This window comes from Humulus lupulus, chromosome 1 (assembly GCF_963169125.1).
Source record: "Humulus lupulus chromosome 1, drHumLupu1.1, whole genome shotgun sequence".
Classification (NCBI taxonomy): domain Eukaryota; kingdom Viridiplantae; phylum Streptophyta; class Magnoliopsida; order Rosales; family Cannabaceae; genus Humulus; species Humulus lupulus.
In genome coordinates, this window is record NC_084793.1 from 249,617,544 (window position 1) to 249,631,897 (window position 14,354).

Below are 14,354 nucleotides of genomic sequence, written 5' to 3' on the forward strand. Positions count from 1 at the left end.
CAAATATTAAGCCCCGTTGTGACTTTTCCCGCTATCTAGCTCCCTAGGATCGCCTTAAGTCGCACATTGCAAATCTACCCACATAATAAGGTGGTTCTCACAGATATAACATTTAACCATACTTACATTCATATAATCATACAAGCATGCTTATCATATAATCATGTATTAATTCAATAAATTCACACCTAAGCTAATTATGCCTTCCCAGCGCACTAATCAAGGCCTTTAAGCCATATTAGTAATTTTGGGTCGTTACAGTAAGTCTCCCAAAATCACTCCAAAACACGAATTTAACCAGAATGGACCATCAAAATGGTCCTAGCAGCACACGAATACAATATGCAACCTTTAAAACTTACAAAAACACAACTAAAACCCAAAACTTAGAAGTTCTTCAAGAACACTCAAACCAACAAAGCTAAGGACTTTAAGCTTGGAATTTACCTCTGAGAATCAGAATCCCTACTAGTTTCCCCAAGCTTGACAGCCTAAGCTCCAATCCCCGCCAAGCTTGCTTCCAAACTTTGAAATTCAAGAATCCCTCAAAGTGTCAAAGAACACTCACACAACGGAGAGAGAAAGAGAGAAACGAGATAGAGGAGAGAGTGTTTGTTTACTTTTTGAGTTAAACAACTCAGTCCTTGACTTAGTACACATGGACTCAAAAAGACCAAAATGCCCCCGGCCACTTAGTCCTTCCCTTGAAGCCCCCAAGGGCAAAAATAACATTTGACACTCTAATCCCACATAACACTTATAATTCCTAATTAATTCTGCCAAATACCAAATACCACTATTTTTTCCATAATACAACTCATACTCCAATGAGTACTGGTAACTCACCGAATTACCAAATACCCCTTGGCTCACCCCGAGCTGTGTATTAATCCTCGTTGTGACTATACCACTATCTTCATCAAAAGAATCGACTCTTGTCGAATATCTCAAATATATCCACATAATAATGTGGTCTCAATTATATAATATAATATAATTACAATTATACCATCAGCATGTCAAAATTAAAAATATGCCCTTTTAAATAAAAGTGGTCATTTTTATGCACATTTAATACACTTAAACATGCATAATTAGTCATATCTTAATATAACTCATGCAATTCACATAATCACATAAATATTAAATTAAATCACATAATATTAATGCCCTCCTGGCACCCTAATCAATGCACTAAGTCTTATTATGATTTTTGATTTTTGGGGCGTTACAAAGTATCTCAAATATCTTCTTGCTAGAGTTAAAATGCAGTTTGCAAATCACAATGCCACACCTATGATTGGTGGCCTTCGACTTTCGCCCTATGGAAGTGACCCCATTGAAAGTACTCAATTCTACAGGTGTATTTTTGGTGGTCATCAAAATCTCACTGTCACTAGGCCCGATATTGCCTATAATATTAATAAAGTGTGTCAATTTATGCATGAACCTCTCCAATCTCAGTGGTATTTTTTTAAGAGGATCCTTCGGTACTTATCTGGTTAAATTGATTATGGAATTCATCTAAGGTGTTCTTCTTCACTTGAGCTAGTTGCCTTTTGTGATGCTAATTAGGCTGCTGACCCAGATGATAAGAGATCCACTAGTGGCTTTTGTGTTTTCTTTGGACCGAATCTTGTTGCATGGCAGTCTAAGAAAAAACAAACTATATCAAGGTTATCCACCGAAGCTAAGTATTGAACTTTAGCTATTGTTATTGTCGAACTCACATGGATAACATTTCTTCTTGCTAAGCTTCAATTTACACTTCCAACTGTGTCCGTGGTTTGGTGTGAAAATTTGGGTGTCGTTCTTTTGGCTGCCAATCATGTGCTTCATGTTCGAATGAAGCACATTGAACTTGATTTGTACTTTGTTCGTGAGAAGATTCAAAAAATTTACCACAAGTTCGACATGTACCAACCTATGACCAATTAGTTGACAGATTGAGAGCTTTTCAATTCTAAGTTTTTTTAGGGGGGTTGTTGAAGACAATTAGTGTAACCACCTCGGAACTAATTTAACAGTTGTTGGTTGTACATTCTGTTAGGCTATTAACTTTTCTGTTTGGTTAGTTAAGATGTTTGTTAACTATTTGCTTCATTTTTTTCAAACACTTTATATACCCTAATGCACATAATTTTTTCTAACTTATCAATACAAAATTCTTTCAATACACTTTTCTTGTTCTCTCTTCCTTTGTTTGATTAACATTAACTAAAAAGTTTAAGCTTTGAATCATTGAAAACATAAAATAAATTATGGTATTAAGATGGTGAAGCCAAGAGAATGAGAGAGGAGAAACTAATAAACATAGAGAGAGAGGGGAGATGCAAAGAGAGAGGGTCAAATGAGGTATGATGGCTGGTCGAAGAAAATCGAGAGGATAAGAAAAAAGAGGAAGAAGAAATAAGAATGAGAAGGGTATTTTGGTCTCAATAATAATCATTAGCATATTTAAAAATAATTAACAAACCTAGCATATTAAAAAATTAAGATGACACCCGAGTATAGTTTATCAAATTTCCCCAACATAAAATACCTTAAATTGAGAGTTAGTTGAATTTTACATGTAACGCATTTATGTTGTTTTTTATTGTCTTCGTGTTATTAACTACCACGTGCCATCCATGCTCCCACTTCCATCTCCTACGACACATGGACTTTGGTCAGCAATTATAGTCAACATCACCACCAACCCCTTTTTTAGTTAGAGCGAGAGAACCAACTAAACAGAAGAGAGAGAAACCTCTCTCCCTCTCTTCTCTTCTCTTGGCGATGAAAGCTAGGAAGAAGAAGAAGAACCCGAATCTTCATCTTCATTGATCAACTTGTTTATACCTTCAGTCACTCTCGACCCATTATATTTTTTATTACGATTATTCCATTCTTTCTTACTCTTCAAGCTTTATTTCTCTCTCTCTCTCCCTAGAAAAACCCCCCATACCCTTCTCCTTCTCATGTCTCAGTCTCTCAACCTGTTTCTATTATATCTTAACTACGACGTCGTTTTTTCACAATGCCAGCCTCAACAGATAATACCCATCTCGCCCACTTGATCAACTCCCACCCCTCCGATTGTTTCTTCCCTGGAGGCTTATTCATCGACCCGGCTTACTCTCTTCCTCCTTCCGTTGTTTCCTTCATTTCGTCGAAGACCCGTTTGGATTTGGATCCGGGTTTGGACTCCATCTCGGTTTCTTGTACTTATCAGGGTCGTCGACGGAAAACGTTGCGTTTTGAGGGATTGAGAGTTGGGGGGAGTTGTGGGTTCTTGTCGGTGAGTTTATCGCTAAAGAAGAGCGAAGAAGACAGGAATGGCGACGAGGGGTATGCTCGTGAATCCACAGAAGTTTTGGGGCAAAATGGGAATAGGAATGGGATTTCGGAGGTGGAAGAGGCGGTGGTGGTTTACGAGCATGGTGAGAATGAGACCGTACAGAGAGTTAAGGAGAAGGGATCAGGTGCTTTTAATACAACTAAGCATCTCTGGGCTGGAGCTGTTGCTGCCATGGTTTCAAGGTTTCTCTCTTTTTCTGTACTATTTGATGAAAGTCTTAAATTTAGTTTGATCAATTTAAAAAGTTTACATGTTTTGTTTGATGGGATGTTTGGAATCAATGTTAAAAGAACAAAGAATCTTTGTTTTGTTATTGGATTAAAGAGAATCAATGTCATTTGCCAGTAAACTTAAAGAATCAACAAAGCTAACTGAACCCTTTAATCTTTATTATATTTTTGACTAATGTGCAAAGATTAACTTAGTGACAATTTTATTCGGTGTCCTTGTTTGCTACAGTTAAGGCTTGTTTACTTTTAGAAATACATTTTGAGATATGTTTGTCATTCATTTCTTTGTTAAGAGTTCCATGAACGTTTGATCATCATTTGTCGCTTTAATGTTCCAACTATTTGGAGTTTCTCTGAGTTAATATATGAGTATGTATGGTTTGTTCTGTCAGGACATTTGTTGCGCCTCTTGAGAGACTAAAGCTGGAATATATAGTTCGTGGTGAGCAGAAAAACCTTTTTGAGCTCATTCAGACTATTGCATCTTCTCAAGGGGTTAGAGGTTTTTGGAAAGGAAATTTTGTGAATATTCTCCGTACGGCACCTTTCAAGGCTATCAATTTTTATGCCTATGATACATATAGAAGCCATTTGATGAAAACTTCTGGTAATGAGGAGTCCACGAATTTCGAGAGGTTTCTTGCAGGAGCTGCAGCTGGGATAACAGCTACCATTCTTTGTTTACCTATGGACACTGTAAGTTGCTAGACAAACTGGTTGTCTTTGGTTTACATTACTTTTCGTTTCTCTTTATGGTAATGATATTTTTCTTTAAAATTTTAATGTGTTAACAAGTGTCATTGAGTTCCTGTATTTTTTTTTACGTCATTTGCTTAATGCATTTTTCCTTTTTTATTCTTAATTTTAGAAGTGAAAAAATTGTGAATATTTTCTTAATTTTATGGTGTTAAAGCAACCAAATGTTGTGAATGCGTTGAAGGATGGACTGATCACTTATGTCTTCTACTCATGTTCTATAATTGATAAATTAACTGAAGCCAAGATGCATACATCTGTGGTTGTGGCGTAGAGGCTGTTCTCACGGGCCATTTGTTTGAAAATGTCTGGCTGAACGTCTCATTTCAATTGGTGGAATAAGGCTTGTTGATAGGCCGATGTGATCTGCTTAAGTTCATATTCACTGAAATATATTTGTCACCTTGTAGGACGAATGCCATTTATATTACTGTCTCAAGATTTTTCTATTAATATTAATCATCCTATCATTTTGAACTCGCAATATAATTACTTTCTGATTCTTTCAGATCAGAACCAGGATGGTAGCTCCTGGTGGCGAAGCCTTGGGAGGCGTAATTGATACTTTTCGCCATATGATCCAAACTGAAGGCTTCTTCTCACTTTACAAAGGTCTAGGCCCCTCAATCGTAAGCATGGCACCTTCTGGTGCCGTCTTCTACGGTGTTTATGATATTTTAAAAACAGCATATCTTCAGTCACCCGAAGGGAGGGAAAGACTTCAACATATGAAACAAGAAGGTCAGGAACTGAATGCTTTGGAACAACTAGAACTGGGTACTGTTAGAACACTACTCTATGGAGCAATTGCTGGAGTTTGCTCGGAAGCTGCTACTTACCCATTTGAAGTTGTGAGGAGACAACTTCAAATGCAAGTCCAGGCAACAAGGTTAAGTGCATTCTCAACTTGTGTGAAAATTGTTGAGCAAGGAGGCATCCCTGCTCTCTATGCCGGATTAGTCCCCAGCTTATTACAGGTATGTACTTCAATCCTTTATTTCAAAATGCATACGACGTTCTTAGCGTTTTTAGGTAGACTTGAGCTGAAACAGGAATAGATGCAGGGCTAGTTGGCTGTTTTTTTTCAATTTTTGTTTTTAAAAGTGAAAACTGAAGGATCAAAATGTTCTTAATTTATTTTTTAATTTTTGGAGACCATCTTTGTTATGCATTTAATTTCAAAAACAAACAACAAAGAATAAAATGTTGCCAAATAAGTCGTGAATGTTTCAACAGTGGCCCCTTTTCTTCGGCAGTGTTATATTTTAATAATTTTTAGGTGGAGAGAGGTGGCTAAAACAAAAATATGGTATTCTGATGATAGTAGAGTGTTCCAAATATCTTATTAGTGGGGAACACTTCGGAAAGCATATATTTATTGGGAAGGTGATGTGCTTAGTTTTTCTTTCCTTGATTGAATTGCAGGTTCTACCATCAGCTGCCATTAGTTACTTTGTATACGAGTTCATGAAGATTGTTCTCAAAGTGGAGTCCACATAATACATTTGATTCCCAGTCAAGATTGCACATGGTGGTTGAGTGTGCGGACATAGTTTTTCTTTTAAAAAGAACAAAGAATTACAGAATGAAATCAGATATATTTTGATGAAAATGCATTTGACAGTTTCATTTTGGGGGTTTATGAGACGATTGAAATAAGATAATTGTTTGGACGTATGTGTTTGAGTAACGGAAACTAATGTCCTTGTGTCCATATCTTATTCTCTTGGCATATCCTTTGTGCCCCTCGCCCTGGCCTGGCCCATTGTTTTTGTTTTTCTTTCTACTACAGTCTCCGTCTGTCTGTCTTAAATTCTCAAAAACACTAGTAATAGAAGTAGATGTGATTGATATTTTTTAGCTAACTCTTGTGTGGGGGCCACTCAAACGTGTTTCATGTTACAATTTATTACTGAGCAGAGCTAGGTGGGTGAGTAACATGATTGTTCTTTGTTGTCTTCGTATGAAAAAATCAATAGCTACTGGCGTAGTTTTGTTCCCATTCAAGAACCATTTTTTTCCCGTTAAATGAGCTCCAAGGATCCAATGGTAAGTCAAGATATTAATGGTTTTTCTTCTTTCTATTTGGAAAGGAAGTGTTGCTACATGTCAACTGCACATGATCTTCAGGTTCGTCGATTTCTTGGCTACGTGAACATGTAGGGGTAGGCACGTCTAAAACGACAGTAAGCTTTGTACTGAAAAAGGAATCTGAAAAAGGACAGCCTTTGGAAGACAAATCGACCCTCTAGCGACAAGGTTTCAACCTCCTCTTCTTTGTTTTGGTATAAAAGGAGATCAAAATTTCCATTAACCATGTAAATACACAAAAACGCTACTAGTTATTGGGAATAAAGAGAAAACATAATTTTCTATTATATGAACGACAGGAAAGTTAAATTCTTATTTGAAAACAAATAAGAATATTTTTAATAGTTCTGCAACGTTTTTTTAATTTATTCGAATGAACGGGAAGATGATCACATGAATCTACAAGTCACTTTTATTTCCACTTTCAAAATGCAGCATTGCTGGTTGTACCTGGTGACCAAATTATGAATTCATGAAGGTAATTTGAAAATCAAACAAAAGACAAATGTAGCGAAGACAATTGCATTAACACCTATACAAATCTAGGCAATAAATGGAACAAATATCACGAGTCATCAAATAAATGTTAAGTCCGTAATACTTGTACACGAGTGGTTAAATGTTATCTTCGCACGCAGGTCAAATAACATGAGTGGCTAAGTGTTATCTTTGCACGCAGGTATATAAATTTGATCAGCTAAAAATCCCCCCCAATTGGACCCTTTAGTAGTTCCGCCCCTGAGGGCCAGCATAACCACCGGGAGCTCCTCTTGGACCAGGTACAGGCATGCCACTTCCAGCATATGGAGGGCCACGTCCTTGTGGTGGGTATGGACCACTACTATAGCCACCAACTTGGCTCCCAGGGCCACGTCCTTGAGGTGGGTATGGGCCACCACTGTAGCCACCAACTTGGTTCCCACGACTTGGGTTGTAACCTCCACTCTGGTTTCCGCTTGATGGGTATCTATTTGGACCAGCCGGTGGACCACGAGGCTTTCCATAGTGGTGATGACTAGGTCCAGATGATACTGCAGCCTGTGCATTGTTAATGGGATGATTAGATCCATGCCAATGCGATGGAGCTTGACCAACATTTTGGATAGGAGGCAGGCGGGTATGCTGCTGAGGATGCTGTAGTTTTTGCCTCTTTGCTTGCTCTTCATTTTGCCGTTGCTGCTGCCTTTTCTTCTTTGTCTGGAACTCGTGTGATGATTCATACTTTGGAAGACTGTACGATTGAAAGAAAAAAAAAGACGAATAGAAGCGTGGTTCAAACATTTTATAAGTAATGAAGAGGTACAGGATGGTAAAAGCACATTAAAGCATGAAACTTTATTGAAGAAATCTAACAAAGAAGTCGCAAATATGAAAGCCAAGAAATAAATGCACAAACAGAAAACCAAGAATCTCAGGCTGGTTTATGAAATTTAAAAGGAAATTTGAGTATTTATGCATAGTGTAGGTTCATATATCTAAAAAAAAAATATCATCTTTTACCAACATTTCAAAAATAATGCTACTATTTGCTTGATTTCCAAAAATACACTTTTTATTTTTTTAGCCTCTATCTCTCTTCTCTCACTCTTTCTCTAGGGTTACCTTTGATTCTGTGGAGAGTCATGGTAGCCACCACAAAATCATCATCACCACCAAATTTCTATAAAAAAACGTCTCCAACTTTGGCATCCTCCTTCCTTTTTTTTTTCTTCTCTTTTAAAATATCCATGGAGACTAAAATAAAATGTCTCATGATAGTATTTTATTATATAAAACTTAAACCCACTAAAAATTCAATTAAGACACTAATTTATGCATTTCGAATAGATCTGTGCATAGAAGTGTTCATTGGTAAGTTTGGTCAAGTTATAACAGATTTTAATCAACCCAATATAAAAATTAGGTTGCAAAAATCCAACTCTAACCCGTCTAATTAAGAAAAAAAAAATTTAACCCGACCAATGTTATAGGTGGTTTGGTCGAGTTAACCCACTCAAACCAATCTTAAGATTTTTATTAATAAAAATATTCAAATAATTAGATTCAACAAACTAAAAGTATAGTATACATCTTCCAAACTTAGAGATATTATTCTAAATTGAAACTTTAAAGCATTATTCTAAATTCATTGTTAAAAATTTAAAAACAATATTTAATATTACATATAGAATATGTAATAATATGTGTAAATGAAAAAAAAACTTTTAATCGTTTTATTCGAGCGGGTTGGTATAATTCTCAAACCGCCTATTATGATAATTGGGCGGTTTGAATTTTTTTCGGGTTATTCGTATTGTATCTTTTGTTAGTTTGGGTTTGGACAGTATATTCGGGTTGGGCAGTTTGCAAAAACTTTTGAACAACTCTATTTGTGTATGATTTTTTTGCAATTTTTAGATCTGAAACGTAAAAATTTGCAGAAAACTCGATATACATCGATGCCCAGCTCGATAGGCCCTTATAAATCATAATTTTCATGAAAAAAACCATCTGCCTCGACACACTTCGATGCAATTCATAAAAAGTGCATAACTTTTCACTCGGGTGTCCGCTTAAGGTGAATTTTTTTTTTGAATTTGGATATTATTTTGTGATCTACATGTCTGAGATGTGTACATACACATTTGAGAAGTTTAAAGCTTGAAAACACATCTAACTTTGAAAATATAGGGGTATTGTTTTGAACTTTGGGGTGTTTTCAAGATTTCAACCTCTCAAACGTGTGTGTGCACACCTTAGTTGTGTAGATATAAAAAAAATACCCAAATTCTAGAAAACAATCACCTAAAACGAACACCCGATTAAAAAGTTATGCACTTTCTATGAATTTCATCGAGGTGGCATCAAGGCAGATGGTTTTTTTTCATGAAAATCATAATTTTTATGATATACCTCAATGCTCAGCATGATGGACTCATAAAAATCATGATTTTCATGAAAAAAAAACATCTGCCTCGATGCCACCTCAACACACATCAATGCAATCCATGGAAAGTGCATAATTTTTCACTCGGATGTCCGTTTTAGGTGATTTTTTTTAATTTGAGTATTTATTTTAAGATCTACACATCTAAGATATGTACACACATATTGGAGAATTTGAAAGCTTGAAAACACCCCAAAGTTCAAAACAATACCCTTATATTTTCAAAGTTGGGTATGTTTTCAAACTTTAAACTTCTCAAATGTGTATGTATACATCTTAGACATGTAAATCACAAAAAAATACCCAAATTCAAAAAAAAAATCACCTCAAATGAATACCCGGGTGAAAAACTATGCATTTTCTATGTATTGCATCGAAGTGTGTCGAGACAGATGTTTTTTTTTATGAAAATCATGATTTTTAAAGGCCCATCGAGCTAGACATCGAGGTATATCAAATTTCTAAAAATTTGTGAAAAAAATAAAAAAAATCATGCCCAGATCTACTCGAAATGCATAAATTAGTGTCTTAACTGAACTTTTAGTAGGTTTAAGTTTTATATCATCAAAAACTATCATGAGACATTTTATTTTAGTCTCATGAATATTTTAAGAGAGACAAAGAAAGAGATAAGAAAAAAATGGAGTATGCCAAAGTTGAGGATGTTTTTTCAAAGAAATTTGGTGGTGATGATAGTTTTGTGGTGGCTGTCACGACTCTCCAAATAATCAAAGGGTAACCCGAGAGAGAGAAAAGAGATGGAAGCTAAAAAAATAAGGGTATTTTTGGAAACCAAACAAATGGTAACAATATTTTAGAATGTTGGTAAATGATGGTATTTTTGGATATAGGAACCTACAATATAAATAAACACCCAAATTTCCCAAAAAGATAGGAACAGACCTCTTGGGGTCGCAAGGTAAAGGGTCATTCCAGAAATACTCTGCATCCAGTGCTTGCTTAGCTGTCCATCTCTGTATTTGAAAGGTAGGTTAGACAAAACTTTAAAAATAAAATGAAAAATTAGGAGAGTAAACACAAGTCGGTCAAAATTCTTCCAGACATGAAAATAGAACGGAGCTTGTGGATGATCAGATTTTTAAAAGAGAAGCTCTAAATAATTAAAACCAGGATTCAGCTGTTTTGGCTTTTTAACAGAATGCTATAAATAAATTAAACCAAAGCAAACAATAAATATTGCATTAGTTGGGAATTTGCATCATTCGTTCATTCATTGAGTGCAGATGGAAAATGTCACAAAAATTACAGACGAGGAAAACTTAGATTCCAAAGCAAGATAACATAGTCAGTAGTTGAGAGTTGTTAAGAGTATAGACATCATGATTTTAAGAAAAAACATAGAATCAAGGGAAGTTATTAAATTAATAAAGGTTACAACTGAAGAGAGAGAAATGCAGGTAAAAGCTTTTTTATTTTTACTTTTATTTTTTTTATTTTGATACAGGCAAAAAAATTAAGCTAGTGATTTGATGTAATAAACACATAAGGATTGAGAAAGCAAAAGTTAGTTCATAACATCTACCACCGTAGAAAATAGGAGGTCAAAAATAATGATAATTGTTATAAGAAGAAAAATAAGTCAGGTGACAGCCTCACCTTGCTTGGATCAAGAGCTAACAAGTTGTCCAGCAAATCTAAAGCATGGCGATCAAAACTGCAACAATAAATTTTAAATTGCAATTACCAGCATTCTTAAAGAAAAATCGTTTTCAACTGAAAGTGTTCAATGCAAAAAATAGCCTCTATTTACTTACTGTCTGAAAATTTCCCTGACACGTCTCTTCATTGGTCTTGAAGGCTTGAAATTATTATACCAAGGAATCTTAGAAGCATCCGGCCAGTTGATCTCATCAGGAGATCCACAAAGCTCAAATATCTTGTTTAGTTGTTCAGGCTACAACATACACGAAGAAAATATCTATGATGTATTGGCTTTAAAAGTTAACAAAAAAGTCAATATTCAATCAGTTACTATTTTCATCTTTGTTTTTGTAATAGTACTTTTCTATAATGCTAAATAGATAATCATCATGCATCGTGGTATGGAGAAAGTTTTTGTCCTCTTTTAATGTACATAGGATATTTGACTAGGCTGAATGCTAAAGTTTATACTATTTCAACTCCAACTGTGACTGACAGTAAACAAGAGGAAGCACAAAAGCATATAAAATTTTTTTTAAAAAAATGGAAAGGAAAAAGGCTGAGGAAAAGAAGCTCCCTTTCAACCAAGGGGAGTAGACTTTACTAAAATGATAAAAAAATTCTAGGTGGCAAAAGGGTGGGAAATCGGGAAATGCAGATCAAATAGATGACTACCATAAACTTTTATTAGATCAGCTTCTTAAGAGTGTCAATTAAAAAACATGTTACACCATCAAGAATAAAAAAAAGTAGCAAGTAAATCTTAAGTTCTAAACTTGCTTCCCTCGACAAGATTGTGGATTTCAGTATAGATGTTTATTATAAAGAATATTGAAATTTCCCCGAAGTTATATAAAAGACGTGGTAGTATTGACTATTGACAGAAGAAAAGGGACAAAAAAAAAAGAAGATATTTGTGCAACCCTAAAGTGAAGTTAACTGTATGAGTCTATGACCAGTTACTACAATGTTACAGTTATTATTTCTGTAAAGTAATATCAGAACAACAAAAATATAATTCTATAAAGGTCCAACCTCATTTTTCCCAGGCAATATTGGCTTTCCATGCAAAAGCTCAGCAAATATGCAACCAACAGACCACATATCTACAGCTGGACCATACTTTGTGGCTCCAAGAAGCAATTCCGGGGGGCTGTTCAAATCAAACAATGTTATTCACGATTGAAAATTAGGGCACACTAAGATGCAATGCTTTTAGCAATACTGAGGATCACACTAGAGAACTTGAAAATAATTCTACCTCAATCATAGGAATATAACTGAATTACGTACCGATACCACAAGGTAATCACACGATTGGTAAGATTTCCTCCATGGTCCGTGGCAAAAAATCTTGCAAGACCAAAGTCTGCTAGTTTCAGTTTGCCTTCATTATCAATCAAAAGATTAGAACCTGCAAAACAGGCTTCAATTAAAATGGTTCGGACAAGCAAAAGATTCATGTCACTTAAGGAAGTTTGCTAACTAATAAGCAACCTTTGATATCACGGTGAAGTACTTGAAAGGCATGACAATAATGAAGCCCAGACAGTAACTGCTTCATATAACACTGGAACAAATATAATATGATTGTTAAGGAATATCTAATCAAGTAGAAGAAAAACATAAATACTTTTTTATCAAAAAAAAATAAGAATAAAAAAAATGATACCTTAATCTGGGGAATTGTAAATCTCAGTCCAGGACGATCAGAAAGGCCAGTCAAATCATGGTCCATGTACTCAAAAACCATATAGATTCCACCTTTAAACTTACCGCCCTCTGTATAGACAAAAATTTACAACAGAACTACACTTATACTTGGATTAAGTGAACACTGTCAACAAAATGCAACCATATATATAATATGGACAGGATACCCAAAAAGTTTAACATAGACAGCAAACTAATTTATGCAACAGTTTGCTGACCTTGACTGTTTTGTTCATCCTTTTCAGTACCTTGAAGACAGCAAACACAAAATATTTAAGCATGAATCGATATATTTGTATATATATATGTGTGTGTGTGTAATATGAATTCAAAACTACAATTTGTAAGTATTAAGAATCTATAAACAAAAGAGCTTTAGAAAGTACTTGTGGAGGTTACAATCTCTTTCAGCTTAACAATATTCTCGTGATCAAGCTTCTTAAGAATTTTAATCTCCCTAATGGCTGTAATGGGGAACTGCGTTAAGAAGAAAAAAAACAGAGGATGAAGGTAAAATAGTAGGCATAAACTAATAATCTGAATCAATTATGAAGTTATAAATAATAACCAAAAGATGACATACCCCTTCTTTTTCATTGTCCATTCGTATCTTCTTCAAAGCAACAGTTTCTCCGGTCTTGTTATCTTTGGCCATGTACACTTGACTGCAAATACATGAAGACAAAAAAATTAAGTCAAAGAAGGAATCCACTTAATCCCAAATCCTTATGATCAAAATTCGATAATTTGAAGCTTGCAATTAACAACTTCAATCACATTATCACGGGTTCGCAAATATATATATATATATATGTGTGTGTGTGCTGTACACTACACCCAACCAAACAAATCAGCCCCCTCACTAAAAAAAACAATAACAACAACAACAATTCGCAGTCATGAATATAATCATCGACCTGCTAAAGAGAGTAGATTCGATTTCTCGGGAAAATATTAGGGAGGGGGGAAATTAAAAACACAAAACCCAGAATCCCTTTACTACTACTGCAACAACAAGAAGCAAATTCAAGATTTATTATTCTCTGATTCTATCAAGAAGAAAGGAAAGACAAACCCATAAGTCCCTTCACCAATCTGCTCCAATTTCTCGAAGCAGTCGACGCTTCGAGAGCCATAAGATGGCAATACTTCAGTATTTAGCTGCCCAGGTGCAGCAAGCGCCATTTTTTTCTTTTCTTTCTGAACAAATTTTGTAGGGAGAAAGAAACAAGAAGCAAAATTACATATATTGGGGAAGAGAATAGCCGAATGCACAGTGGCGGCCAAGCTAGTGGGGAATAATAAAAATAATAACAATAATATAAATGAAAAAGATAATTATTAGGGCTAAATTTTTTTATTTTCTTGTCGGGGCCTAAATAAATATGGGTGTTGTCACACTTTTTTTTTTTCCAAATACATATTTTAATTAAACACCACTTAAAATTTAAAGTATTATCCATAAAATTTTCTTCTCACACCCATTTATATTATTATTACTAAATAATACAAATATTATTAAAACCACATTATCTTCTAAATAAAACTAAGACTTAAATCGTTATCTCTAACGTAAAATACTCATGATGATCAATGATTTCATATCATGATCAATGTTATATCTTTTACATCTTAT

General features: G+C 34.9%; 2 protein-coding genes across 2 annotated transcripts; one reads left to right on the forward strand and one right to left on the reverse strand.

Moving 5' to 3' along the window:
* Positions 1-2,717: 2,717 nt before the first annotated feature.
* Positions 2,718-6,042, forward strand: LOC133805419 (probable mitochondrial adenine nucleotide transporter BTL3). The gene is made up of 4 exons (XM_062243600.1): positions 2,718-3,522; positions 3,963-4,266; positions 4,836-5,303; positions 5,752-6,042. Exons 1-4 carry the CDS (start codon positions 3,020-3,022, stop codon positions 5,824-5,826), a joined length of 1,350 nt encoding a protein of 449 aa, XP_062099584.1. The 5' UTR covers positions 2,718-3,019; the 3' UTR covers positions 5,827-6,042.
* Positions 6,043-6,923: 881 nt separating this feature from the next.
* Positions 6,924-13,999, reverse strand: LOC133805412 (cyclin-dependent kinase C-1-like). Its single transcript, XM_062243591.1, has 12 exons — positions 13,794-13,999; positions 13,302-13,383; positions 13,105-13,195; positions 12,937-12,966; positions 12,678-12,787; positions 12,503-12,575; positions 12,299-12,419; positions 12,041-12,158; positions 11,119-11,258; positions 10,961-11,018; positions 10,247-10,317; positions 6,924-7,648 (listed from the first exon to the last, which is right to left on the reverse strand). Exons 1-12 carry the CDS (start codon positions 13,901-13,903, stop codon positions 7,141-7,143), a joined length of 1,512 nt encoding a protein of 503 aa, XP_062099575.1. The 5' UTR covers positions 13,904-13,999; the 3' UTR covers positions 6,924-7,140.
* Positions 14,000-14,354: the final 355 nt, after the last annotated feature.